The sequence below is a fragment of the Vipera ursinii genome (genome assembly GCF_947247035.1).
Source record: "Vipera ursinii genome assembly, chromosome: 2".
In the NCBI taxonomy this organism is placed as follows: domain Eukaryota; kingdom Metazoa; phylum Chordata; class Lepidosauria; order Squamata; family Viperidae; genus Vipera; species Vipera ursinii.
In genome coordinates this window covers 5,061,737-5,087,617 of record NC_139513.1, presented here as the reverse complement: position 1 = coordinate 5,087,617, position 25,881 = coordinate 5,061,737, and the positions used below count along the sequence as shown (strand labels likewise).

Genomic DNA, 25,881 nt, shown 5'->3' with positions numbered 1-25,881 from the left:
CCTAATAGTAACCGCCACTCCCCCACCCCTACCATGAGCTTGTGGCCGGTGTAGCACCCGGAAGCCTGGTGGGCAGAGGTCAACCAAAGGGACCCCACCCTCTGGGCCCAACCAGGTCTCCGTGATGCAGGCCAGGTCCGCATGCTCACCCTCAGCTAAATCCCTAACGAGGGGAGCTTTGTTAACCACGGACCTGGCGTTTAGGTACACCAGCCGGAGCTCAGGAGGGTGAACATCCTCGCTCCCGGGATCTCGGGGAAGAAGCAGAGGGTCGGAGCGCCTCACCGCTTGCAAGTAGCAGAGACGGCCCTCCCGGTAGCGATACGGCCCCCTGTCTACCCGCCTGCTGCCATTCCCCGTCGTGGGAATAGATAATCCCACGACCCGCTCATGAGCCCCGGCGACAATGCCACCCCGTTCTCCCACCGTGCAGTCAGACCCAAGTCTGGCCTGAACCATGGTTGATTGGCCACCCCCCATAGCCAGACAACCCCTATCTCCCACCCCACTCCCTAGCCCTATAAAAAATTTTGTTAAAAAAATAATCAGAGGCTTTCTAGATTTACATTGATGGCCCCTGCCCCTGCCCAGCCATCTCTCAGAGACCCAAAACTCAGGCCCGTCATCGAGGTTAGAAATGTTTAAGGGTTACCTACCTACCTAATGTCCTTGAGTAAAAGGAACCTGTGTTCCATTCCTTTCTATGTAACTTATAACTACCCCCAACCCAAAGGGAGATGCATCACATGCAAGACATACTGGTTTAGACTCTTTGTAGTGAGTTACAGTGGACTTTTCTGACAAAAGTGCTTTTAAGTCCTGGAAACTTTTAATAATAATAATAATAATAATAATAATAATAATAATAATAATAATAATAATAATAATAATAATAATAATAATAATAATAATAATAATTTGATTTCTATACCGCCCTTCTCCCGAAGGACTCAGGGCGGTGAACAGGGCAATACACAATAAAAATCAAATACAAAAATTAAAAAACCATTAAAAAACCATTAAACATCATGCCCATAAAATCAATACATATTAAGCTAAAAAACCCAACCCCATCCCATCAGACCAGGCCAGCTAGTTCGAAAAAGAATGTTTTAAGATCGCGCCGGAAGGAGCGAAGGTCGGGGGCTGTCCGGAGCTCAACCGGTAAGCGGTTCCAGAGGTCTGGCGCACCCACAGAGAACGCTCTCTCCCTGGGGGTCACCAATCGGCATTCTTTGATCGGTGGCACCCTGAGGAGGCCCTCTCTGTGGGAGCGCACTGGACAGAGGGAAGTTGACGCCGGTCACAGGTGTTGCCGTAGGTAATCCGGACCCATGCCATGAAGGGCTTTGTACGTCATAACTAACACCTTGAACCTCACCCGGAGAGCAACCGGTAGCCAATGCAGCTCGCGGAGCAGAGGTGTAACATGGGAGTATCGGGAAACTCCCAAGACGACTCGCGCGGCTGCATTCTGCACCAGCTGGAGTCTCCGGGTGGACCTCAAGGGCAGCCCCATGTAGAGAGCATTACAGTAGTCTAGACGAGAGGTCACGAGACTGTGCGCAAGGCATCCCGGTCTAGATAGGGCCGCAACTGGCACACCAGGCGAACCTGGGCAAAGGCCCCCCTAGTCACAGCTCCAATATGCTCTTCCAAAGAGAGCTGTGAGTCTAGAAGGACCCCCAAGTTGCGGGCCCTATCTACGGGGGGTAATAGCTCACCCCCCATGGCCAATGATGGAATAATCGGAATTTCCCGGGATGCCGGCACGAACAGCCACTCAGTCTTGTCAGGGTTGAGTCGAAGCCTGTTCCTCCCCATCCAGACCCGGACCGCCTCCAGGCAACGGGACATCACGTCGAGGGCATCACTGGGGTGGTTTGGGGTCGAAATAAAAAGCTGGGTATCATCAGCATATTGGTGATACCCAACTCCAAAACCACGAATGATCTCACCCAGCGGCTTCATATAGATGTTGAACAGGAGAGGCGAGAGAACCGATCCCTGAGGAACTCCACAAATGAGAGGTCTCAGGGTCGATCTCTGCCCCCCTGCTAACACCGACTGCGAACGTCCCAGAAGGTAAGAGGAGAACTACCGAAGAACTGTGCCTCCCACTCCTAACCCCCTGAGACGTCATATAATTTATGTAAATAAGTCCATTTCCATGGAGCTTTCTTATCTAGAAGCATGTGGAGGGGCTCTGCTAGTGCAGCCATATGAGGTAGAAAAGTGTGATAGAAGTTTAGGAGGCCCAAGAATGCTTGTAGCTCTCCTTTGGATCTAGGACTAGGAGCTATTTTAATAGCCTTCAGTTTAGAATCAGCAGGGTGAATGCCGTTAGCATCAATTCAGAAACCCAGGAATTCTGTTGAAGGAACCTCAATACTACACTTGCTCTTTTTTAATTTGAGGCCTGCTTCGTGAAGCCTCTGCAAAAAAGCTCTGAGCCTACTGGCTAGCACTTCTGGGAATTCCCCGGCAATAAGAACATCATCAAAATAAGGGCAGATGCCCTGAATACCCTTAAGTGTATGTTCCATGATTCCCTGGAAAATGCCAGGTGCAACACTGACTCCAAACTGTAAGTGTTTAACTTTGAAAACCCCCCTGTGAGTCACAATCGTCTGAGCCGCAGCTGTGGCCTCATCAACCGGCAATTGCTGATAGGCCTGTGCTAAATCAAGTTTAGCAAAGATAGTACCCCCTTGCAAGGAGGCTAAAATGTGGTTGACCACAGGTACCGGGTAAGTGTGTTGCTTGAGGGCTCTATTTAGAGTGCATTTATAGTCAGCGCAAATGCGAATTTCCCCGTTGGCTTTAAGTGGAGTGACTATAGGAGTTTCCCACTCTCTACCATCAACAGGCTGTAAAAGGCCCTGTTCTACAAGCTTATCAATTTCTGAATCAATTTTCTGTTTTGAGGCAAAGGGGACCCTATGAAGCTTAACCCTGATTGGAAATACATTGGGATCTAGCTTAAATGAGATAGGTGGGCCTGTGTATGTTCCTAGGGCTTAATCAAAAACATCTGCATATTCCTTGCATACTGACGCAAGATCTACAGTTTGTGTCCGGTTGATACCAGTAATCTGAATACCTAAGGCATCAAACCAATCAAGTCCAATAAGACTTGTTCTCTGCCCCGCTACTACTATGACATCCAGGTGCCCATAAAACCCCTTAAATTTTACCGTCAAAATGGCTTCTCCCTTAATTTTAACTTGAGCATTTTGAAAGTCAGTTAGGATTATGTCTGAGGGCCTTAGTTTGGCCCAATTTTTACTGCCCCTACGCACAAAGTTAAAAGTGTCTTGAAAAATAATTGAGACTGCAGAGCCAGAGTCCAATTCCATCTTACATGGAACTCCTTGTAGCTCTATCAAGAGTTTAGGTATGAGGGGGCATCGGGCCCTGGTGTGGCACACGCTTCTACTGCTTCTGAAAAACCCCACACTAACCAGACCCTGGGCCTAGTACCTCTCCTAGTCAATTCTTCCGACTGGTGTTTGGGTGGCTAGTCTCTCTGGCAGGCTCTGCAAACTGCTGTGATGTGGCCTGTCCTTCCACAAGCTCTGCACTTGGCTGATCGGAATCTGCAATCGGCGTGAAAATGGTTGCTGCCGCACCCTTTATATCTAGGTAAGAGAACTGCCTTGTAAGTGTTCTCTTGCTGCTGGCTGTTGCGGTGTTGCACGTTGGGTTGCTTTTGGAGTCTGTTGATTTCAGGCTCTTCTTCCTCGGAAGATTCTTTGGTGCGTTTGGCGTCCTTATGGTGGACCGTTTCTTCATGCTTTGTCATTTTGGCGGGCTGTACTGTTTGAACTGTACTCCTGGCAGCTTCATCAGCCATTACTTCATCTTGTGCTTCTGAAAACGTTAAGTTTGGTCTGGCAAAGACTCTCTTTTGAAGCGTTCAGTTCCATAGACCGCAGATGAGCTGGTCTCATAGTGTCTCTTCTAAGTTTGAGAATTTGCATAGGCGAGCAGCCTGCCTCAGGCCCACGATGAATTCTGAAGCTGATTCACCGGGTTGCTGCACTCTCTGGTCGAACTTGAACCTCCAAGCCATTTCAGACATCTTGAGCTGGAAATGTTCGGTTAGCTTCTTTCTGAGGTCTGTGTAGGAGACTGATTCTATCAGCATCGGAGCAAAGAGGTTCTCGGCCAAATCAAAGGTTGCTGTGCTGCATAGGCAGAGTCGCATTGCGGCCTTCAGTCCTTCTTCTGCGATCTGATTTGCCCGGAGGTAATTTTCTGCCTGGGACACATAGGATGGCCATTCCTCTGGGTGCTTCACGTCAAATTCTCAAAGTCTCCCGACCTTCGGCATTCTGTCTTTGCTGGTTCCTACATTTTCTTCTGAATCCTGCTTCCCAGGCTCAGGGAATGAGTCCACTGAGTATGAGGTCACTAGCGTAGCTTGCTAGCCGACCTTGGGGGGGGGGGAAATGCCTTTTCCCTCCGATGTGTGCTGCCTTCAGCTCTTTTTCAGGGAAGCAGGATCCCACCTTCATCGCCAGTGTTGTGTAGCGGGTTCTTTGGTGCAGGAATGAAGACAAGGTAAATGAGTACAGGAAAACTCATGGTTTATTTCTTGCAGAATCTGAACTGGGAAAATGGCTGCAACTAGCCACAATATATAGTCTAGCCCCTAGGCAGCAGCCAATAGGTTTGAAGCAAACATTGCCGCCTAGGGATAGCCAATAGCAGCACTGGAAACTTGTGGTCTGGGTTGCTGGAGAGCTGTTAGCTGCTCCAGCAACCCACGTGGTATTACTAATGAGCCCAGTACATAACATGGGCAATCTCCTGTCCTCTCCTTATCCAGAGCGGTTCTAAGGAACTGATAAACTTACTTGGTCTTTGTTGCTGTGGTTGATTCCACTTTTGCAGAGATATTTTCAATTTGCCATACCTCCCCAAGATGTCTGCACTGGTTGCTGCTAGGTTTTGGAGGCCAATTCAAAGCCCTGAATGCCTTGGCACAAGTTACTGGGAGAACTGCCTCTCTGAACAAATCTGTCTGTGAGAGATGGTAGACAGGTTTAAAAAGGAATGGAGAAAGCTGTCAAAAAGGATCACTACCGTATTTTCCTGAAAACAAACTTTTTTTGCCTCCAAAAGAGGCACCAGGTCTTATTTTTTGGGTGTGTGTGTGTGTGTGTTTCACTCACCTCACACACCGACAACCCTGCCCAGCTGGCCCATTTCTTCTGGGGCAGAAGGAGAAGATTCATTCTGCAGCTGAGAATGGAGCTCCAGCACGCATTTTGCAAACAAAGGCCTTCCTGGAAGGCCACTGCAATCAGTGCTCAGCTGCAGAGGCCTTGCAGAACCGAACTATGGATTCAATCCTTAGCTCAGTTCTTGGTGCAATGAGAAAGGCCTCTGATTGCAAAATGCAGGCTTGGGGACGCTGCAGAAGAAATGGGCCAGTGAGGAGAGGCCTGGTTGCAAGGCTGATTTTTAGCTTGATTTTTAGATTTATTTGTTTATTTGTTTATTATATTTTTATACCACCCTTCTCCCGAAGGACTCAGGGCGGTGTACAGGGCAATAAATATAAAAACAGAATACAAAAGTTAAAAAACGATTAAATATAATGCCCAAATTTAAAATTTAAAACAATACTTAAAAACATATTAAAACCCCAACCCTAACCCATCAGACCAGGTCAGATTGCTTAAATAAATACGTTTTTAGATCGCGCCGGAAGGAGCGAAGGTCGGGGGCCATCTGGAGCTCAACCGGCAAGCGGTTCCACAGGTCTGGCGCACCCACAGAGAACGTCCTCCCCCTGGGGGCCACCAATCGGCATTCTTTGATCGGAGGCACCCTGAGGAGGCCCTCTCTGTGGGAGCACACTGGATGGAGGGAAGTTGACGCCGGCCGCAGGTGTTGCCGTAGGTAATCCAGACCCATGCCATGTAGGGCTTTGTAAGTCATTACCAACACCTTGAATCTCACATGGAGGGCAACTGGCAGCCAATGCAGCTCGCGGAGCAAAGGTGTAACATGGGAGTATCGGGAAACTCCCAGTACAACTCGCATGGCTACATTCTGCACCAGTTGGAGCCTCCGAGTGGAATTCAAGGGCAGCCCCATGTAGAGAGCATTACAGTAGTCTAGACGAGAGGTCACGAGCGCATGAGTGACTGTACACAAGGCATCCCGGTCCAGATAGGGTCGCAACTGGCGCACCAGGCGAACCTGGGCAAAGGCCCCCCTAGTCACAGCTCCAATATGCTCTTCTAAAGAGAGCTGTGAATCTAGAAGGACCCCCAAGTTGCGTGCCCTATCTACGGGGGGTTATAGCTCACCCCCCATGGCCAGAGATGGAATAATCGGAATTTCCCAGGATGCCGGCACGAACAGCCACTCAGTCTTGTCAGGGTTGAGCCGAAGCCTGTTCCTCCCCATCCAGACCTGGATGAGTACCTTGCCTCCAAATTAGGGCTTATTTTGGGGGTAGGGCTTATATTAGGGCTCACCCCCAAAAATCAAGGTAGGGTTTATTTTCGGGGTAGGTCTTTCAGGGAAACACAGTATGAGCATGACAACAGGCCCTATGGATACCACTAATGCAGCAATTGCTTGCCCCCAGAGGACCAGATCACCTCCAATTAATTTTTAAGCCTATGTTGAAGATTATTTATTTATTTTATTCCATTTCTGGGGATCTGTGCAGGTTTTTAAAATCTAAATGCTTTAATGCAGACATGTCAAACTCGTGACGTCATGTGACATTGCGCAACATATTGGGACGGTTTTGCCATTGCCAGCAATGGGGTGGGCACGGCTTCTGGATGATGCGTCCAGCCCACAGGCTGGCAGTCTGACACCCCTGCTTTAATGGATGGTTCGTCACACCCAGTATTTCTATGCAACAGTTGCAATAATATTCAGCCAGTAGATGAAAGATACTGTACATCCACAGCTGAGCGTCCTTTCAGCTTTGGCCCAGTCACTTCATTCTTTCTGGTGCTACTAGTACTAGTCCTCTGCTCTTCCCCAGTAGCATATTGGATGCCTTCCGACCTGAGGGGCTCATCTTCCAGTGTCATATCTTTTTTCCTTTTGGTACTGTGCATGGGGTTTTCATGGCAAAGATACTGGAGTGGGTTGCCATTTCCTTCTCCAGTGGATCACATTTTGTCAGAACTCTCTGCTATGACCTGTCTGTCTTGGGTGGCCCTGCATAGCATAGCTCATAGCTTCATTCAATTACGCAAGCCCCTTTGCCACGACATGGCAGTAATCCATGAAGGGGATTTACAAGTTTGGGTATATGCTATATATGCTCTGTGCTCTTTTGTTCTGAGCAGAGTTTCTTGTTTCCTGTTACAGGATATAGTTGAGCAATAAAGCACGTGGTGACTGTACTCTATTTGCTCTGTGGGGTGCTTTATATAAACAGAATTTCTGATATGAGTCAATAAATCCAATTAACTCTTCCCTTGGTGCCAGTCACCCTGCCAATTCCGCTCTGGCTTGATCTTGTACACATTCAAGGTCAGAACAGATGACTTCTCCCTTCATTATAAGTCTATAAATGGGTGATAGAAATGCCTGGGAGGAATTGGGGGCTACTATGCTTATGAAGCCCAAGCTGGGCTCCAGATACCTATTTACGTGGCCACAAACCCAATACTATTTCTTCCTTTCACAGTGAAGATTCGCATCGTTTGTCTGCATGAAGACTTTCGCCCCGCAACTAAGATGGTAGGCTGTGACAGAGTACAATGGCTGCTCACTCCCTTCCTTGGAAGGCTACAGTTTTCACTGAAGCTTCACCTTGGCATAATAAAGAAATATACCTTTCCTATGTTCATGCAAGGATAGTAAAATAAAGTCAAGATGGCATGTAGGTCCATGAGCACATCCTGGTCTACAATCAGTGCTTTTTTTGTAAAAGAAAAAGGTGCCGGAACTCACACATGTCATACAACCTGCCTTGCCTATCCTACAAGGTTCCATCCAAAAAAGGTGACGGAACTCCATTCTGAGCATTCTATGACAAAAAAAGCCTGTCTACAATAATATCATGAAATTGCATGCTCACCTTACACTCACATAAGCACAATGATCTTCCCTGTCTGTAAAAGCCACAATGGTCATCAAAGTGATATGTCTGTCACAAACATGCCATACATCTGACACAAACTGGGTCCTTCAGTTTGTAACTAAGTGTGTTCCCTCTTCCATTAATTATTTGTTAGTTTTGTGCCATGCCTTTCGTCCGGGAGCTCAAGGTGGCTCCTTTCTCCCCTTTTTCCCTCAATGGCAATCCTGTAAGTATCACAGAATGACAGAGTTGGAAGGGACCTTGAAGAACGTTTAATTCAATTCCCTGATCAAGCAGGAAACCCTACACCATTACAGACAAATGGCTGTCCAGTCTCTTCTTAAAAACCTCCAGTGATGGAGTGCCCACTATTTCTGGAGGCAAGCTGTTCCACTGGTTAACTGTTATCATTGTCATGAAATTTCCCCTTTGATCTAGGTTGCTTCTCTCTTGGATTAGTTTCCACCCACTGCTTCTTGTTCTGCCTTCAGGTGCTTTGGAGAATAGGTTACACACCCAATTCCTGCAACCGTTATTCATTTATTTGATTCTACAGTCCCCTAACCATCTTTGGAAATGATCCAAACTCTCTCAAAACTTTCCATGTCTGAGGAGGACCAGGACTTCACTTCCCCGGTCCTACTGCAGCAAATTCCCCAATGCCCCACAAAGAGCAGGGATTACCTGTAATCTCATATATCCATATTTCCTCTCTGTGTATACATGTGTATAAAATTATAATTTGTTGTAGTCTTATAATTTCTAATTTCTCTCTCTCTTCCTTTTATTTCTCTCAGATTCCTTTAATTTACATCCAGGTAAGTACTTTTTTTCCCCTCTTACCATAATAACAAGATGGCTGCTACACCCCCAAATTATGTTTGTTGGTATCAAAATTGTACAATTTTCAGCATAATTCAAGCTTAATTGTCATTGCCCACAACTTTTCAGATTTTATTTTCTTTTTTTTTTAAGAAGAAGAACCAACAACAGTTATGGAACACATTGGGCATGATAGAATTATAGTTAATATGAGTATTAGTTGGAACATACTGATATTGTATACCCAGTGCTTGTACTTGATTTTCTTTAAGAAATTATGGGAAATGAGCCAATTGCCAGAAATTGGAAGAGGGCAATTATCTACTTCTTCAGGAAGAGGAAAAGACAGACCAATCCCTTTGCTAGCAAAATTGACAATGAAGTTTCTGGAAATGCAGTAGTATATAAGCCAAAATAAGACATACAGTATGTATACATGCATGCCTGTGAAGATTCTACAGTAGGTCATTAAAAATGATTTCATCCCCCTTGAAAACAGTGCAATAATTTACTAGAGGTCAGCATGAATTTGTCAACAATTCTTGTCAGATTATATTTATCTTTATATTAAGTAACTTTTTTCAGTAGATAGTGGTAATGCAACAGATCTAATATGACTTGATTTCAGCAACACATTTGACAAAGTGCCATATGGCATTCTGGTTTACAAGCTAATAAAACATGAGCAGTTGGATCCTCAACTGGCTTGAAAACCAGAAGCAAATTCTCATATTGTTCTTGGGTCATTATGGATGAGGAGATAGGACGGTCCATTTCAAATATCCAAAAGAAGGAGCTGCAGAACAAGGCTATTTAAGGAGTCATAATCTTAGGTTTCCAGAAGGCTAATTCCAGTTCAATAACAGAATAACAATGTTGGGAGGACCTTGGAGCTCTTCTCATCCAGGGATAGGGAACCTTGGCTCTTTTATGACTTGTGGACTTCAATATCCAGAATTCCTGAACCAGTCATGCTGACACAGGAATTCTGGGAGTTGAAGTCCACAAGTCATAAAAGAGCCAAAGTTCCCTAACCTTGTTCTAGTCCACCCCCCTACTCAAGCAGGTAACCTTACACCGGGGTGTCAAACTTGCAACGTCACGTGACATGTCGTGATGTATCACGACTTTTTTTCTAGTGCTGGCAATGGGCTGGGTGCGATTTCAGCATGATGCATCCGTCCCCCGGGCCAGCAGTTTAACACCCCTGCCTTATACTATTTCAGACAAATGGTGGTCCAATTTTTTCTTAAAGAGATGTTTCACAAAACTTTCTAACAATAAAGGAATATCTTTATTGGTAGTAGATATTCCCTGGGTATAAGTCTGTCATGCTCATCCTGGAATCCCATTCCTTCCAACTGCTCTGTGATACTTTTTGGAACTTAATAATAATAATAATAATGCCAAAATGATTGCTTGAGGGCACCATTATCATGGGCATAACAGACAATTTGGGAGTCCTCCTGCACTAGGTCTGTCATTAGCCACGTAGTCCCTGGCTATGATGTTATGTTAGTAAGGATAACAGATGGTATCTAAATATTTTGGCTGGCCTTGATTTTGTTTCCCCATTATGCTATCATATCAGAGCATGAACTCTAAGTCATTGGGACTTAAGCATTGACCTTACGTCAATGGCATTTAACGAGTGAGCAAAAATACTAAGTCATTTAGCAATACCAATGCATTTTCCTGTGGAAATGAAGAAATTTGGGGAGGGGAGACAATAATCAAGAAAGACTTTTATCTGGAAGGTTGTGAACTCAGCTCAGCTCAGTGCTTTTGTTTGTTAAGACATTGAAGTTATATTATTATGATTTCAATTAAAGTTTAATTTCTAGTTTATTGTATATTTTTTTAGGGATGCTTCAGAATTTGATTTTCTTCTCCAGGTTGCAGGCACCATTCTTCCCTTAGGTTATCTAGAGCAAATAGATTTTTTTAATATGATTTACTACAGGTGCAGAAGTAAGGAGAAAATAGTGTTAAATATTAACCACCCTTGCAATTTTTTTAACCAAGAGATATGGTCAGAAGTACGTTTTTTTGAGGGGAGAGGCATACTTCCCTATTCTGATTGGGGTGAAACAGGATTTCCAAATCCACCCTCAATATCAGTTAATGATTGAGTGGAAGGGTTTCAAAAGAAAGAATTTAAATTTGAGTTAGGTTCTGGGAACTTGGCAACCACCGTTCATTCCTTTAGAATAGAATAGAGCTGGAAGGGACCTTGGGAATTCTGGGAGTTGAAGTCCACAAGTCATCAAAGGGCCAGGTTTGAAGACCCCTGTTCTAACTCAACTGTAATTTCAAGGCCTTCAGTTTGTGTGATGGCTTATCTACCCATGAAGCCCGAAATTAGGGTTCTTTCCTTTTATCTCTGCAAGATGTCTGTCTGTGAGCTTCTGTTCACCATTCCTACCAAATTCCCTTCTCCGAGTATGGTACAATCCAAGCGAGGCACCAGCTTTTCATTTGAAAGCAGCTTAATTAGCAGAGATGGCTACACTGACTGTTTTGATAAAAGAGAAGAATATAAGTACTTTTGTTTCTACTTGGAAACCACTTCTGGACTTTGTGCTTGAGGTGGAAAAAAACATGATACTATGATTTGGGCTTTTACTGATTAGATTGATTTGTTGATATAGAAACGGCTAGTTCATACTACTATAGAAATGTAAAAAGTTGAGATTCCATGTTAATGCCTTATTTTACTGCAATGGAGGGAGTCGGAAGTCAACGCCTTTTTTTCCCTTCCCTTCCACTTTCCACACTTCCTTTTCCCTTTCCCCTCCCCCTACCATTGTTCCTTACTATTTTCTTTTGTATCTTTGTTTTTTATGTATAATAATAATAATAATAATAATAATAATAATAATAATAATAATAATGAAAGCAGCTGAACAAAATTTGTAAATGTATTTGTGCAGCCAAGGAATAAAACAGCAATCTCCATGTGAATTGGTTTAAGAATCTGGGAATTATATTTCCAAGAATCTGAAAAGTTGGGGGAACGTTGACCGGAAGATGGGATGGGGCATTAAGTCTGCTAGCTATCAACATCAAAAGCTCTCATGTTCTGAATTTGTGACTGACAGGACCCCAGGAAGAATCGTCTGTTCCAGTGGAACGATGTGAAGCTTAACATGGGCCTTAGCCAGCTGTCTTTCCCTCTGTCTTCTGAGCCCGCCTTAGGCACCTACAAATTGGTGGTAGAAAAATCTTCCAGGAAGATCGCTGAGCACTTATTTGACGTGGAAGAATATGGTAAGAAGGTTCAAGCCTACTTGTGAACCTTGAGTAGAATTGGGTAGTGATTGTACTCCTGTTAACCTCTCTCTAAGAATACTTTCATAAATGAAATAGAAGTGACATCTATGGGTCTTCTGCGGCATTCTAGGAATGAACTTGTGACTCCAAGGGGGACTTCTACTTCAGATTCTTCTTGTGTTAAACAAGGCTCCTGGATTTCCAAGTAATGCCTTAGCACAATGTTTCTCAATATCACCCATTTTAAGATGTGTGAATTCCAGCTCCCCGAATTCCCCAGCCAGTACTTGAAGATGCACTAGACAACATGTAATTCAGTGGGTCATTGTTTCATAGATATTTCCTTATCTCAACTGAGTAACAGAATTGTCATGGGAGGGCAAAAAAAGCAGTGGGATTGGGGAGTGACTTCCAACTTCCTGCCAGCTTCCCCATTGACTTTCTTTGTGGGAAGCAGGCAGGAAGTACTGGAAATAACAAACATGTGACTGCAACTGGCTGTGATGGTGTTGGAGCTGTCACTATTTTGCCAAATTTCAATCCCACAGGAACTGGATTTTGGGTGCATTCTTTAAGTTAGTCCATATGAAGTAGGGTTGATTCAAAATTCTTTGCCCTGCGATGCACTGTTTGCCCAATTATAAACAGACAAAGAAACCGAAGAGGTTTTGTAGTATATAGAAGGGTTCAACTCTCTGAATTCCCTAGCCAACACTCTAAGATGTGTGGAGTGGGGAATCGTGGGAGTTGAAGTCCACACATCTTAAAGTTGCTGAAACTGAGAAATGTTCCTGTAATGTATTGGGCTTTGTTTTACTTAGTGTATCACGTGGGTTTAACTGCTGTAAGGTTGCTTAAGTAGGGAGCTAGCTAACGGCTCCCAGCTCCTCAGACAACCCGTCTCCAGCGCCGCCATTGGCTGTTTCTAGGGTGGCAATAAGTTGCTTTAAAACTATTGGCCACCACCTAGAGGCCAGGGTGTAAATAGCTGCATTTGCAGCCCTGTTCCCCAATTCGGTTCCTGCAAGCAAATAAGGAATGTTTCTGACTGAACTCACTCGCCTCGTCTCTTCGCTCAAGCAAAGAACCCAATACACAACAGTTCACTTAGCATCTATATCTCCATTTTCTCTAGGGCAGGGGAAGGCAACCTTGGCTCTTTTATGACTTGTGAACTTCAACCCCCAGAATTCCTGAGCATGGCTGGCTCAGGAATTCTGGGAGTTGAAGTCCATGAGCCTTGGTGGAGCAGTGGGCTAATGCCTCCTTAAGTAACACCAGCTGCCTGCAATCAGTGCAGGTTCGCATCCCACCAGGCTCAAGGTTGACTCAGCCTTCCATCCTTCCGAGGTAGGTAAAATGAGGACCCAGATTGTTGGGGGCAATAAGCTGACTTTGTAATAATGCCGCTTGAGGGGTGTATGAAAGCCCTAATAAGCAGGCATATACATAGAATGAAGGCTACTGCTAAGCTTGTAAGCCGCCCTGAGTCTTCGGAGAAGGGCAGGATATAAATGGAATTAAAATAAATAAAAATAAAATAAAAAATAATAGAGCCAAGGTTGCCTAGGGAGAGAAACCAAAGTTAGCCTTTGGGACCACCCAGGGCAGAAAAGACTCAATAACTTGGCATGCCAGATGTATCCTTAATTCTAATACTGGATTGGCTTTTAGAGGTGCTCAGAATTTTCAGCTAGGACTCAACTCCATATTAATATGATAGGATAGCAAAACAGGGCAAACAGTAACAAGATTTGAAGAGCATATAAAGTTCTCCTTTAGAGTTGACATTTCTCTCCTCTTTTTAGTATTACCCAAATTTAACGTTTTGGTGACGGCACCGAAACAAATCTCAGTTTTGGACACAACATTTGAAATAAAAGTTTGTGGGAGGTAAGATCCAACAAGGTTTCTTTTCCTTATTTTGGGGAGGAAAGGAGAATGGAGGACTTCTCCCTGGATCTCTGTCTCATCCTAGGCACCTTCCTTTGGGGTGGGAATGTGGGGAGGGTATGAAAAGATCATGTTGATGGCCTGAAAGACATGATAACTTTTTAGAAACCATGTGTTGGAAAATTATATGGGTAAATTTCCTTTTCTTGCCCCCAGCAGATTCCTAGTCACTCCCTATATCCAGTTTAGAGTAAGCCCTTGCAATTCTATATAGCAATTCTATTCTGGCAAATATATATATATATCTTGGCGTTCGTTGATTTAAAATAATCAGAAAACATCAGAAACTGTTAAATAGGCAAAATAGGTATAAAAGCCAAGTAAAAAACATGGAGAAATGTGAGCAGCAGGTAAGAACTAAAATTATCTACATATCTCCGGCTGTATAATGAAAGGCACATGACTTTCCAAGGCCACTCAAAGCAATGCTGCACATAATTTGTATAAAGGGTCACAAAGGGAGTAGTCTTTACTTGTTCTAGTTTTAAATCTTCAACATCCACTGTAGTAGCAGAATATGGAGAGGAGGAGACTAGGTAATTCCTTCTCTGTTCTAAGCCATGTAGGAAAATGTGGGGTGGACGCCAGAAGCTGTGAATGCTCCAACACTGGAAGTTTTTAAGAAGAGACTGGACATCCATTTGGCTGAAATGGTATAGGGTTTCCTGCCTGAGCAGGGGGTTGGACTAGACGACCTCCAAGGTCCCTTCCACTTTTACTATTCCCTCCTCTTCCAAACTCTGCTTTTTCACATCAGTGATCTGCGATGTTCCAGAACCCTTTCCAATGATTAATTTAGGCACAATACGTGGATAAGATGCATTGTCAGCCTCAATTCTTCCTTGAGGCACCATTCACAAGATAGGTGCTGTTATGTATTGAGCTTGTGGTATTACACCACGTGCGTTGCTGGAGAGCTAACGGCTCTCCAGCAACCCAGACAGCCCATCTCCAGTCCTGCAATTGGTCAGCCCCAGGTGGCAAGCGCAGGTTCAAACCTATTGGCTGCCTCCTTAGGGCTAGGCTGTATATTGTGGCTGGGTGAGGCCCAAGCTCAAGTACAGTTCCAGCAAGAGTAAAATAATGAGTTTCTCTGTACTCAGCCTTGTGTCATCATTCCTGCTCACCAGAGCCCATGACATAACAGGTGCCATCATTGTGTCATGAGCCTCGTGGTCGTCCAGCCCAAAGCATTACAGTAGTCAGAGAAGGGGAGCATTGCCATCAGTGTCCATAATCAATCATGCTGATGAAAGGCTGGGGGTCCCGTGTTTGGGGAATGGCTTCACAACATCACTGGCAAGGCGACTATTCGTACTGATAAAATGAGTTGCAATGATCAAAAGAACGAACAGATACAGCCTATCTTGTTTTCACAAAAGAGGCAGGCCTTCTCCCTTCTGTATCATAAAAGTACAGAAAAACATACTGCGGTAGATGGTTTGGTTTTTTTTTAAACTCTTTAATCAGTTTGGTTCTGGATTCAGGTACACCTATGGGAAACCTGTCCCTGGCCTAGTGAAAATGACTGTCTGCCGTTGTTATGTGCGACATTCTTCATGTCCCGAGACAGAGACGAAACTGTGTGAAGAGTACAGTGGAGAGGTAGGTTCCAGACCAAGGAAAATGTTCTAGATGGGATGAGGAAGGTGTTCAGGGCTAGGCAACCTGGTCTCTTTTATGACTCGTGGACTTCAACTCCCAGAATTCCTGAGCCCAGGCAAGGTTGCCTACCCCTGGCGTAGTTCATCCAACATTCTTCAGTTCTGATTCCTGCTGGTTTGAGCCAGCATGGACAATGGGAAGATGGGAATGTTAGCCCGGCTACCAAAGGTGTTGACCATCTTTGCTCTAGAGGAGCTAAGGCTACCGTCAGACCCCAAGTGAGATTTACATGGTCTCATTAATCAGCTTCAATGCCAGGGAAAGAGGGATAGACGGCACAAAACATGGTTATACCAGCCCCTTTTTTTTAATCAGTGAGAATTTTCTGGCAGTGTCTCCGGGAGTTGCTTGATTTTTCTTATGGATTTCGTAACAGGCAGGCTGATGCTCATCTGCCATATTTTGAAAGCTCTCCCTGGCCATGCATATTTCCATGCCCCTATTTTGGGCTTGCATTAACAGCCTTTCCCTGATGCCTTTTTAGATTTGAAACCAAAGTTATATGAATGCCAGTGGGCGTGTATGGGTGCGTAGCTAATTTACGAAAATGAGGAATCTGGGATGCCTTTTCAAACTAACACATTTTATTGGAAGACTGTGTAATTCTCGTGAGCTGCAGTTCATGACAAACTTGAACCACGGGCCCTATCCAACAAAATGAGGTTCAGTGTGCAGAAAAGCAAAGTTTTAGGCAGGAAAAAAATCAAAGATATAAGTACAGATTAGGCAAGTCCTGGCTCAAAAACAGTAACTGTGAGAGGGACCTTGGAGTCCTGCGAGACGATCACTTAAATATGAGCCAGCAGTGTGCGGCAACCGCCAAAAAAGCTAATACAGTGCTTGGCTGTATAAACAGAGGCCTAGAATCAAGATCACACAGAGTATTAGTACGGCTTTATAAAACCCTAGTGAGACCACACCTGGAATACTGGAACCAATTCTGGTCGCCATACTAAGAAAAAGATGTTGGGAAGAGCAACTAAGATGATCAAAGGCATGAAGAATAAAACATACGAAGAACGGCTGCAGGACTTGGGTTTGGCTAGTCTGAAGAAAAGAAGAAATAGGGGAGACATGCTAGCAGTATTCCAGTATTTGAGGGGCTGCCAGAAAAGAGAGGTCAAATTATTCTCTAAAGCACCATAGGGCAGGATAAGAAACAGTGGTTGGAAACCGATCAAGGAGAGAAGCAACCTGGAATTAAGGAGAAACTTCCTAACAGTGAGAGCAATTAACCAGTGGAACAGTTTGCCTCCAGAAATCGTGGGCGCTCATTCACTGGAGGTTTTTAAGAAGAGACCGGAAAGTCAGTTGTCTGAAATGGTATAGGTTCTCCTGCTTGAGCAGGGGGCTGGACTAGAAGACCTTCAAGGTCCTATCCTGTCCTGTCCTGTCCTATTTTTGAAAGTTTATGCCATTTAACAAAATATATGAGTCCAAAAAGGGGTTATCAGACTCCAGATATATATTTTTTTGCCACTCTAAACTAACACGAGGGACGTGGTGGCTCAGTGGGTTAGGATGCTGAGCTTGTCAATCAGATGGTTGGCAGTTTGGTGGGTCGAATCCCGAGCACCGCGTAACAGAGTGAGCACCTGTTACTCATCCCAGCTTCTGCCAACCTAGCAGTTCGAAAGCACATAAAAATGCAAATAGAAAAATAGGGACCACTATGTTGGGAAGGAACAGCATTCCATGTACCTTTGGTGTCTAGTCATGCCGGCCACATGACCATGGAGATGTCCTCGGACAAGCGCTGGCTCTTCGGCTTTGAAATGGAGATGAGCACCGGCCCCTAGAGTTGGAAATGACTAGCACGCATGTGCGGGGGAACCTTTACCTTTACTTTAAATTAACACAGTTCTCCTCTTGCAATGCCTACAACTTTAGAAAGGTTATAATGACCCCTGCAGAGCTCTTGGGCTCACATATCTTCTCCCTGCTGCCTCCCTCCCTCTCTTGAGTCCACAACCGCTCATCCCCACAAACACAACATTCTGGTATTCCTTCCCACTGCCCTTTCCAAAGATTCTGCTTCTCGGCTCCTGTTAGCAGCAGGAAAGAGAATTTAGGTTTTTTTCTGCTGCTGAGGGTGGATGGAGGAATTGGGACAGAGTCAGATTGTGTTCCAATGGAGATCCCCGAGGCATTGGTGGGGGATCAATGGAGCGAAATTCCTGACCAGGGGTTTGGATTAGATGGCCTCAAGGTTCTCCTGATCTTGTACAAGATTGAGGCGAGATTGAGGTGAAGCAGGCAAGTAAGTTTCCCAAGAGATCCAGTGGATTTCATCTGTTAAATGTCCTCTTCGGTAATCTGTAAAGCACCCTTGGCTGATTCGATGCCTTCTATCTGCATTGCTCAGGCTGGCTAGGGCTGATGGGCTTTCAGTTCCAATGAATGCAGCCATTTGAGGAAGGCAACAAACCATTGGCTTCTTGGATTAGTAATTTCCATTTTCCCTTCCAGGCGAATGGACGTGGGTGTTTCTCTCAGGTGGTAAAAACCAAGATGTTTCATCTGACGCAAAATGATTTGGAAATGCATATTAAGGCAGAAGGCAAGATCATCGAAGAAGGCACAGGTATCTTTCGGGAAGCAGGCAGAGGAGAGGGCTGGGCTAGATGTCAGGGGGAGCTTCCTGACTGGGTGAGCCGATGGAACGGGCTGCCACCTGAGACAATGAATTTTCCTTCACTAGAGGGCTTCAGAAAAACTATAAATGGTCATGAGGGTGAAGGTTCCTTCTCCGAGCTTGTGGGTTGGTTTCCAAACATTTCATTGCTAGGCAACATCTTCATTGGAGTTTAGGGCAGGGGTAGGCAACCTGGGCTCTTTGATGACTTGTGGACTTCAACTCCCAGAATCCCTGAGTCAGCGTAGGCAACCTTGGCTCTTTTATGATTCATGGACTTCAACTCCCAGATTCCTGAGTCAGTGTAGGCAACCTGGGCTCTTTTATGACTCGTGAACTTCAACTCCCAGAATCCCTGAGTCAGTGTAGGCAACCTTGGCTCTTTTATGACTCATGGACCTCAACTCCCAGGATCCCTGAGTCACTGTAGGCAACCTTGGCTCTGCTGCTCTGGTGGAAGTTCTAGCTCTAAGACATCTGAACAAGGGTGTGTGTGTGTGTGTGTGTGTGTGTGTGTGTGTTGTCAATAGATCAGCATTTTTTGCTCTATGACAAGAGTGAGAGATCACTGTATCCCTTTAGGACCAGATGTGATCTAATTAATTAAATTAATTAAAAGAAGGACAAGGTGGGACATGATAGCCATGTTCCAATATCTCAGGGGCTGCCACAAAGAAGAGGGAGTCAAGCTATTCTCCAAAGCACCTGAAAGCAGGACAAGAAGCAACGGATGGAAACTAATCAAGGAGAGAAGCAACCTAGAACTAAGGAGAAATTTCCTGACAGTTAGAACAATTAACCAGTGGAACAATTTGCCTCCAGAAGTGGTGAATGCTCCAACACTGGAGGTTTTTAAGAAGAGACTGGACAGCCATTTGTCCGAAATGGTATAGGGTTTCCTGCCTGAGGAGGGGATTGGACTAGAAGACCTCCAAGGTCCCTTACAACTATTTTCTATTCTATTCTCTATTCTTTATTCTATTCTGTATTCTGTATCCTGTATTCTGTATACTATATTCTGTATTCTATATTCTATTCTATTCTTGTAATCTGACCCAGTCCTAGACTTCAGACAGCTTAGAAGCGTACAATACAAAGACAATCATATAATTTCAACTGAACATTATCAATTTTGATAACACAAGAGCAACCACTCTCTAGAGTAAATTTTTTGTCTTAGTGACCAACCCAGATTGGATCCTGCCACATTATCCTGGAACGTGCATATTTTTACTTTCATTCATATTAGCAGGCTTTGAATGCAGCAGGGGTCCATTCCAACCTCTGGAGAGCAGTTCCAAAAGAGGTGGGGGCATAATAGATAAGGCTGGCTTCTGGATCCCCATTCCACCCATCTCCTGAGCTCACCGTATACGCCCGTTGCTAATTCAGCGTCCGTGGGCTTCAAATGCATGGCAATGTCCTCAGCCTTTCCCATCTCCTTCAATGCTTCCTCTCTTTGACAGGGGTGGAAATGACGAAGGCGAGCACCATAATCATCACTTCGACAGCCAGCAAACTGAGCTTTGAAAATGCAGAGCCTTATTATAAGCCTGGGATCCCCCTTTTCCTGCAGGTAAGGCAGCGGGAGAGAGATTACTGGTGGGGGAAGAGGTGAGCCCTGATTTTTCAACCAGTTGCTCTAAGGCAGGGGTGTCAAACTCAATTTCACTGAGGGCCGCATCAGCATTGCGGTTGCCCTCAGGGGGCCGGGTGGGTATGGCCTGGGTGGGCGTGGCCTACTGGGTGGGCGTGGCTAGAGTGCGTATGGCCTACTGGGTGGGCATGGCCAGCTCTACATCGTTCGCATCAAGGGGGCCTATGGGGGCCTGGGCAGGAGTGGGACAGATCTGAGGGTCTCTGGCAGAAGGAGGGTCTCTGGGCCAGGGCCAAGGCAGTGGGGGCCATTCCCTCACTGTTTCCAGGATAGCTTCACGGGCCGCATGAAACCACTTCGTGGGCCAGATCTGGCCCCCGGGCCTTGTGTTTGACATGTCTGCTCTAAGGAGATGGCATCTGAGGAATCCTTGGCGGTCTCTCAGTTTGCTTGTTTTCTTGCAGACGTTTCATTACTCAAACTAGGTAGCCTCACCAGTGCTAGTCTAATAGATGGCATTTCCCAATTGCCTTAGTGCTACCTCTCCTCCCCACCCTGAGTTCAAAAAACAGAGCCTTTAAATTCTGCAGTCAATATGGCAGGGGATGAAAAAAGGATAGGCCAAAGATTGCACACATAGCCTGCCACAATTCCTTTAGTGGCTTTCCCCGAGGGAGTAGAGGACAATAATTTGGGGGAAGATTTGGGGTGGCGGTGTTAATTTGCTTATCACAAATATTTCACCTATGAAAACATTGTTAGCAACCCCCTCCTCATAAATCCTGGCCCTGCTGAACTTGGGAGAGGGAGCCTTAAGACCCTTGAGCAATGAATATTCATGGGTGAGTCAAAAAACTCAGGATGGTGGCTGGGCATCAAAATCTTTGCCCTTTTTAATGTGTGTCGCGTGTGCAACACACATAAAAAACAAGCAAGGCTCTGATGGCAGGGATGCCCCTAATGAGAGTTCAAATCTAAAATAATTGGATGTGGGTTGATTTTTCCCCCCCCACGTAGATGAAACTGGTGGATGGTATGGATGTGCCGATGGCTAACAAGACCGTTGAGATTACAGGACCTTCAGTGAAATATACAGCCAGGTACACAACCAACGAGGAAGGACGAATACAGTTTTCCATAGATACATCTAAGTTCACAGAGGACTCCATCAATTTTCAGGTGAGTGTTTTGGAGTGAAAAACAATCCCCTCTTGTGCCCTTTTCAATCCAAATTCTGCTAAGCACCATCTTGGTTTTTTGCATTTGCTCTTGTTATCCCTCCCTTTGTAACAGGGAACAATAGCAATGTTCTTCCAATTGTTTGGCACAGATGCCGTCTTCACATACATTCAAAAAATTACATAGCCATTCCATAAGCAAATTGCCTGTTTCATCCTGGAACATTTGTTCCACTATATACCATCTATGCCTGCAGCCTTACCACTTTCCAATTTTCTCACCGCTTTGAGAACTTCCTTTTTTTTTCTTCTAGGACACTTGCATTTATAACATGTGTTTCGGTTTGACTCTTCATCACATCCTGATCATTTTGCTGGATGTGTATTTCAGATGCACTTAACACACAAAGTTGCCACTCTTGTATACCTTGAGGCTTTGTTGCAGGCTAAAGAAACATAGCAAAGAAAAGTGTCTTTTTGATTCTACCCTGCAGCAATGTCATAATGGAGATGTGCAAAGAAGGGACTTACCCTTATGCTGGCTGAGGAATTCTGGGAATTGAAGGCCACAAGCTGTAAACTTGCCAAAGTTGAAGACTTCTGATCTATAGCTTAGAAACTGCATTACTAAAGAGAGAATCTTTACTGAAGGAGGAGGAGGAAGCAACAAAGATATTGAATGCTTGGGAATAGGTTTATTATGCCAAGGAAGTCTCTCTGATAAAACTCACAAGTTATCCTATAGCTCAAAACAGGTTGCCCTTGTTTAACAACAGTAATTGGGACTGCAATTTCTGCTGCTAAGTGACATGGTCATAAAATGTGATACCACTTAGTGAGGGCAGTTTTTGCAGTCCCCAATATCATTATTATGCAAATCACCATGTGGTATTAAGTGAGAACTACATGTGACTGTAATTTGCAATGTTTGACTTCCTGTTGGTTTCCCCAATGACTTTATTTGTGGAAAGCCAGCAGGGATGGTTGCAAATTATGATTCTGTGACCTCAGGATGCTGCAACACTTGGAAATCCAGGTTGGTTGCCGTGCACCCAGATTGCAATCGTGTGACTGCAGGAATGCTGCAACAGCTGCAATACTGAGAACTAGTCATTAGGTATTGCCACTGTTAAGTTCAAATAATCTCTGAATAAGTGGTGGAGCTTCTAAAGGTGTAGAACCATTGGGCGTACAGGGTTGGGTGTTCCAAGGATTACTAAAAAAAAAAGGTTCATTTTCCTTCCTTGTACAATGGTATGGCTGATGTCTTTATTGGAGAGCCACAGCTTGACTGGCTCCTGGCTTATGTGCTGCCCATCATGATGGTGCACAAGCAAGATGAGGCAAAGGAGCATCTTGCATTCAGAATTTTGAAGACCAAAACATGCTATTGTATTTAGCAGAACCCTGAATGAATGTATAAATATAATTATTTATTTATTTATTTATTTATTTATTTATTTAATTATTTAATTTATTTTATTTTATTACATTTATATACTGCCCTTTCCCAGAGGACTCAGGGCGGTTTACAGGGTAATTAAAAACCAAAATACAAAAGTTAAAAACCAAGTTAAAAAAAAAATTAAATTTATCCCTGCATAAGTAAAACCCCAGTTAAAATAAAATTAATCCTCAGCCTGGGCCAGAGAGCTCGAAGAGCCAGGTCTTCAGGTCCCGGCGGAATGAACGGAGGTCGGGGGTAGTCCTCAGCTCCACTGGCAGCTGGTTCCAAACGGCAGGTGCTCCCACTGAGAAGGCCCTATCCCTGGGTGTCGTCCGCCGGCAATCTCTTACCGGTGGCACCCTGAGAAGACCCTCCCTGTGGGAGCGCACTGGATGAAGGGAACCTGATGCCGGCAGCAGGTGTTCCCTCAGATATCCCGGACCCAAGCCATGTAGGGCTTTATAGGTCATCACCAGCACCTTGAATTTCACCCGGAGGGCAACCGGAAGCCAATGCAGCTCGTGGAGTAGAGGTGTTACATGGGAGTATTGGGAGACCCCCATCACAACTCGCGCGGCCGCATTCTGCACCAGCTGAAGCCTCCGAGTGGTCCTCAAGGGCAGCCTCATGTAGAGAGCGTTGCAGTAGTCCAAATGGGAGGTCACGAGCGCATGAGTGACTGTGCGTAGGGCATCTCGGTCCAGATAGGGTCGCAACTGGCGCACCAGGCGAACCTGGGCAAAAGCCCCCCTGGTCACGGCTCCTATATGGTCTTCAAAATTGAGTCGTGAATCCAGGAGGACGCCCAAGTTGCGAGCCCTATCAACGGGGGGTAACACCTCACCCCCCATCGTTAGAGATGGAATAGTCTGGTTGACCGGAGATGCCGATATGCACAGCCACTCAGTCTTGGCGGGATTGAGACGAAGCCTGTTTCTCCCCATCCAGACCTGGACCGCCTCCAGGCACCGGGACATCACGGTGAGGGCATCGCTGGGTTGGTTCGGGGTGGAAAGAAAAAGTTGGGTATCATCAGCGTACTGATGATACCCCACCCCAAAACCACGAATGATCTCACCAAGCGGCTTCATATAGATGTTGAACAGGAGGGGCGAGAGAACCGACCCCTGAGGAACTCCACAAATGAGAGGCCTCGGGGTGGATCTCTGCCCTCCCGTCAACACTGACTGTGAGCGGCCCAGGAGATAGGAGGAGAACCACCGTAAAACGGTGCCTCCCACTCCCAACCCCTTGAGACGCCGCAGCAGGATACCATGGTCGATGGTATCGAAAGCCGCTGAGAGATCTAATAGGACCAGGACAGAGGAGCAACCCCTGTCCCTTGCCCTCCAGAGATCATTCACCAGCGCGACCAATGCCGTCTCCGTGCTGTGTCCGGGTCTGAAACCCGATTGGTACGGGTCCAGATAATCAGTTTCCTCCAGGAACAGAGGAAGCTGATGCGCCACCACACTCTCAACAACCTTCGCCAAAAAGCGAAGGTTGGAGACTGGACGATAGTTATTTAAAACAGCCGGGTCCAAGGCAGGCTTCTTGAGGAGGGGTCTCACCACCGCCTCCTTCAAGGCGGCAGGGAAGACACCCTCCTTCAAGGAAGCAGTTATTACTGCATGGAACCAGCCTCGTGTCCCCTCCCGGGCCGCATAAGCTAGCCAGGAGGGGCACGGATCCAATTTATTCCTCTGATTGTTTGGCAAAATTAGTACTCAGCTATTGGCTCAAAAGAGTGAGTACTGGTTTATTGGTAGTTGCACTCGTGAGCTACCCTTCTGGTGTCTTGATCAAAATCCTATGGATTTAAAGACTATGCTGTAGTAGTAGTGTATTCCTGCTGTGGGCAGATGGTTGGACTGAATGAATCAGAATAAAGCTAGAAGGGACCTTAGAGGTCTAGTCCAGCCCCCTGCTTCAGCAGGAGATCCTATACAATTTCAGACAAGTAAGTCTGAAATGTTCAGTCTTTTCTTAAAAACCTCCTGTGATGAAGCCCCGACAATTTCTGAAGGCAAGCTGTTCCACTGGTTAATTTCCTCCACTGATAGGAAGTTTCTCCTTAATTCCAGGTTGCTTCTCTCCTTGATTAGTTTCCATCCATTGATTCTTGTCCTGCCTTCTGGTGCTTTGGAAAATAAATTGACCCACTCCTCTTTGTAGCAGCCTCTCAAAAATAATGGAATACTGCTATCATGTCACCCCTAGTCCTTCTTTTCTCTAGACTGGCCATACCCAAATCCTGCAACCATTCTTCACATTTTAGTTTCCAGGTCTTTAATCATCTTAGTTGCTCTTCTTTGTACTTCTTCCAAACTCTCAACATCTTTTTTGTAATGTGGTGACCAAAACTGGATGCAATATTCCAAATGTGGCCTTACTAAGGCTTTATAAATTGGTATCAATACTTCAAGTGATTTTGATTCTATGCCTCTGTTTATACAACCAAGGATTGTATTAGCTTTTTTGGCTGCTGCCACACACTGCTGGATCATATTTAAGTGATCATCCATTAGGACTACAAAGCCCTTCTCATAGTAACTGGTTTTGAGCCAGGTTTTGCCTAATCTGTACTTGTACCTTTGCTGTTTCCTGCCCAAGTGTAAAACCTTGCTTTTCTTCAGATTAAAATTCATGTTGTGACTTCCGGTTTGCAGAGGTGGCCACCATGGATGTCTGGAAGGCAAGCTCTGCCTTCCGCATCCAGTTTTGCTTCGCTGGAGGACCCTGGAAAGGGTCAAAAGTTGCCCTATAGGGGCAACTAGCAAGGAGGGGATCCCTGTTGGATCACGGGAGGGTAGTATCCCTTCAGCTTGATCCAGGGCAGCCCTCCAAACCAGCGGACAAAAGACCGGCATAGCAATATGACTCATCAATAGGCTGCAGACAGCTGAAGTCACACTTACAGTACCACCAGGCAACTTTAAAGCAGCATAGATGAGACTAGGTGAGATCTACTTCTCTTAAATCCTAACTATTTTCTTTACCTGCATAAGCTGCCTAAAGTACTTTCCCCCTGTGGAGAGGGAAGGGAGATTTTTATCCTCCCTCCAGAAATGGCAGTGACTGACTATCGAGGGGAGTTTAAAACATTGAAAGAATAACTTGATCTTAATTGGAATTGTATTTTTTAAAGTTTGTGGACTAAAAGATTTTCTATGCTTATTGAAGATTGGGGTTTTTCTTATAAGAAAGAAGCAAAACTGAAAAGATTATAAAAACTTTGGA

The 25,881-nt window shown here is 45.2% G+C and overlaps 1 protein-coding gene across 1 annotated transcript in view; it reads left to right on the top strand.

The window, feature by feature from the left end:
• LOC310634717 (alpha-2-macroglobulin-like) overlaps positions 1-25,881 on the top strand; it is a gene marked incomplete at its 5' end in the record, with an annotated part of 88,928 nt that overhangs the window by 10,595 nt on the left and 52,452 nt on the right. Inside the window, 8 exons of the mRNA XM_083353251.1 lie at positions 7,676-7,728; positions 8,869-8,889; positions 11,995-12,163; positions 13,975-14,059; positions 15,607-15,724; positions 18,254-18,368; positions 19,886-19,995; positions 21,034-21,195. Coding sequence (XP_083209377.1) covers positions 7,676-7,728; positions 8,869-8,889; positions 11,995-12,163; positions 13,975-14,059; positions 15,607-15,724; positions 18,254-18,368; positions 19,886-19,995; positions 21,034-21,195 — 833 coding nt within the window. The remainder of the gene's footprint in view (positions 1-7,675; positions 7,729-8,868; positions 8,890-11,994; positions 12,164-13,974; positions 14,060-15,606; positions 15,725-18,253; positions 18,369-19,885; positions 19,996-21,033; positions 21,196-25,881) is intronic.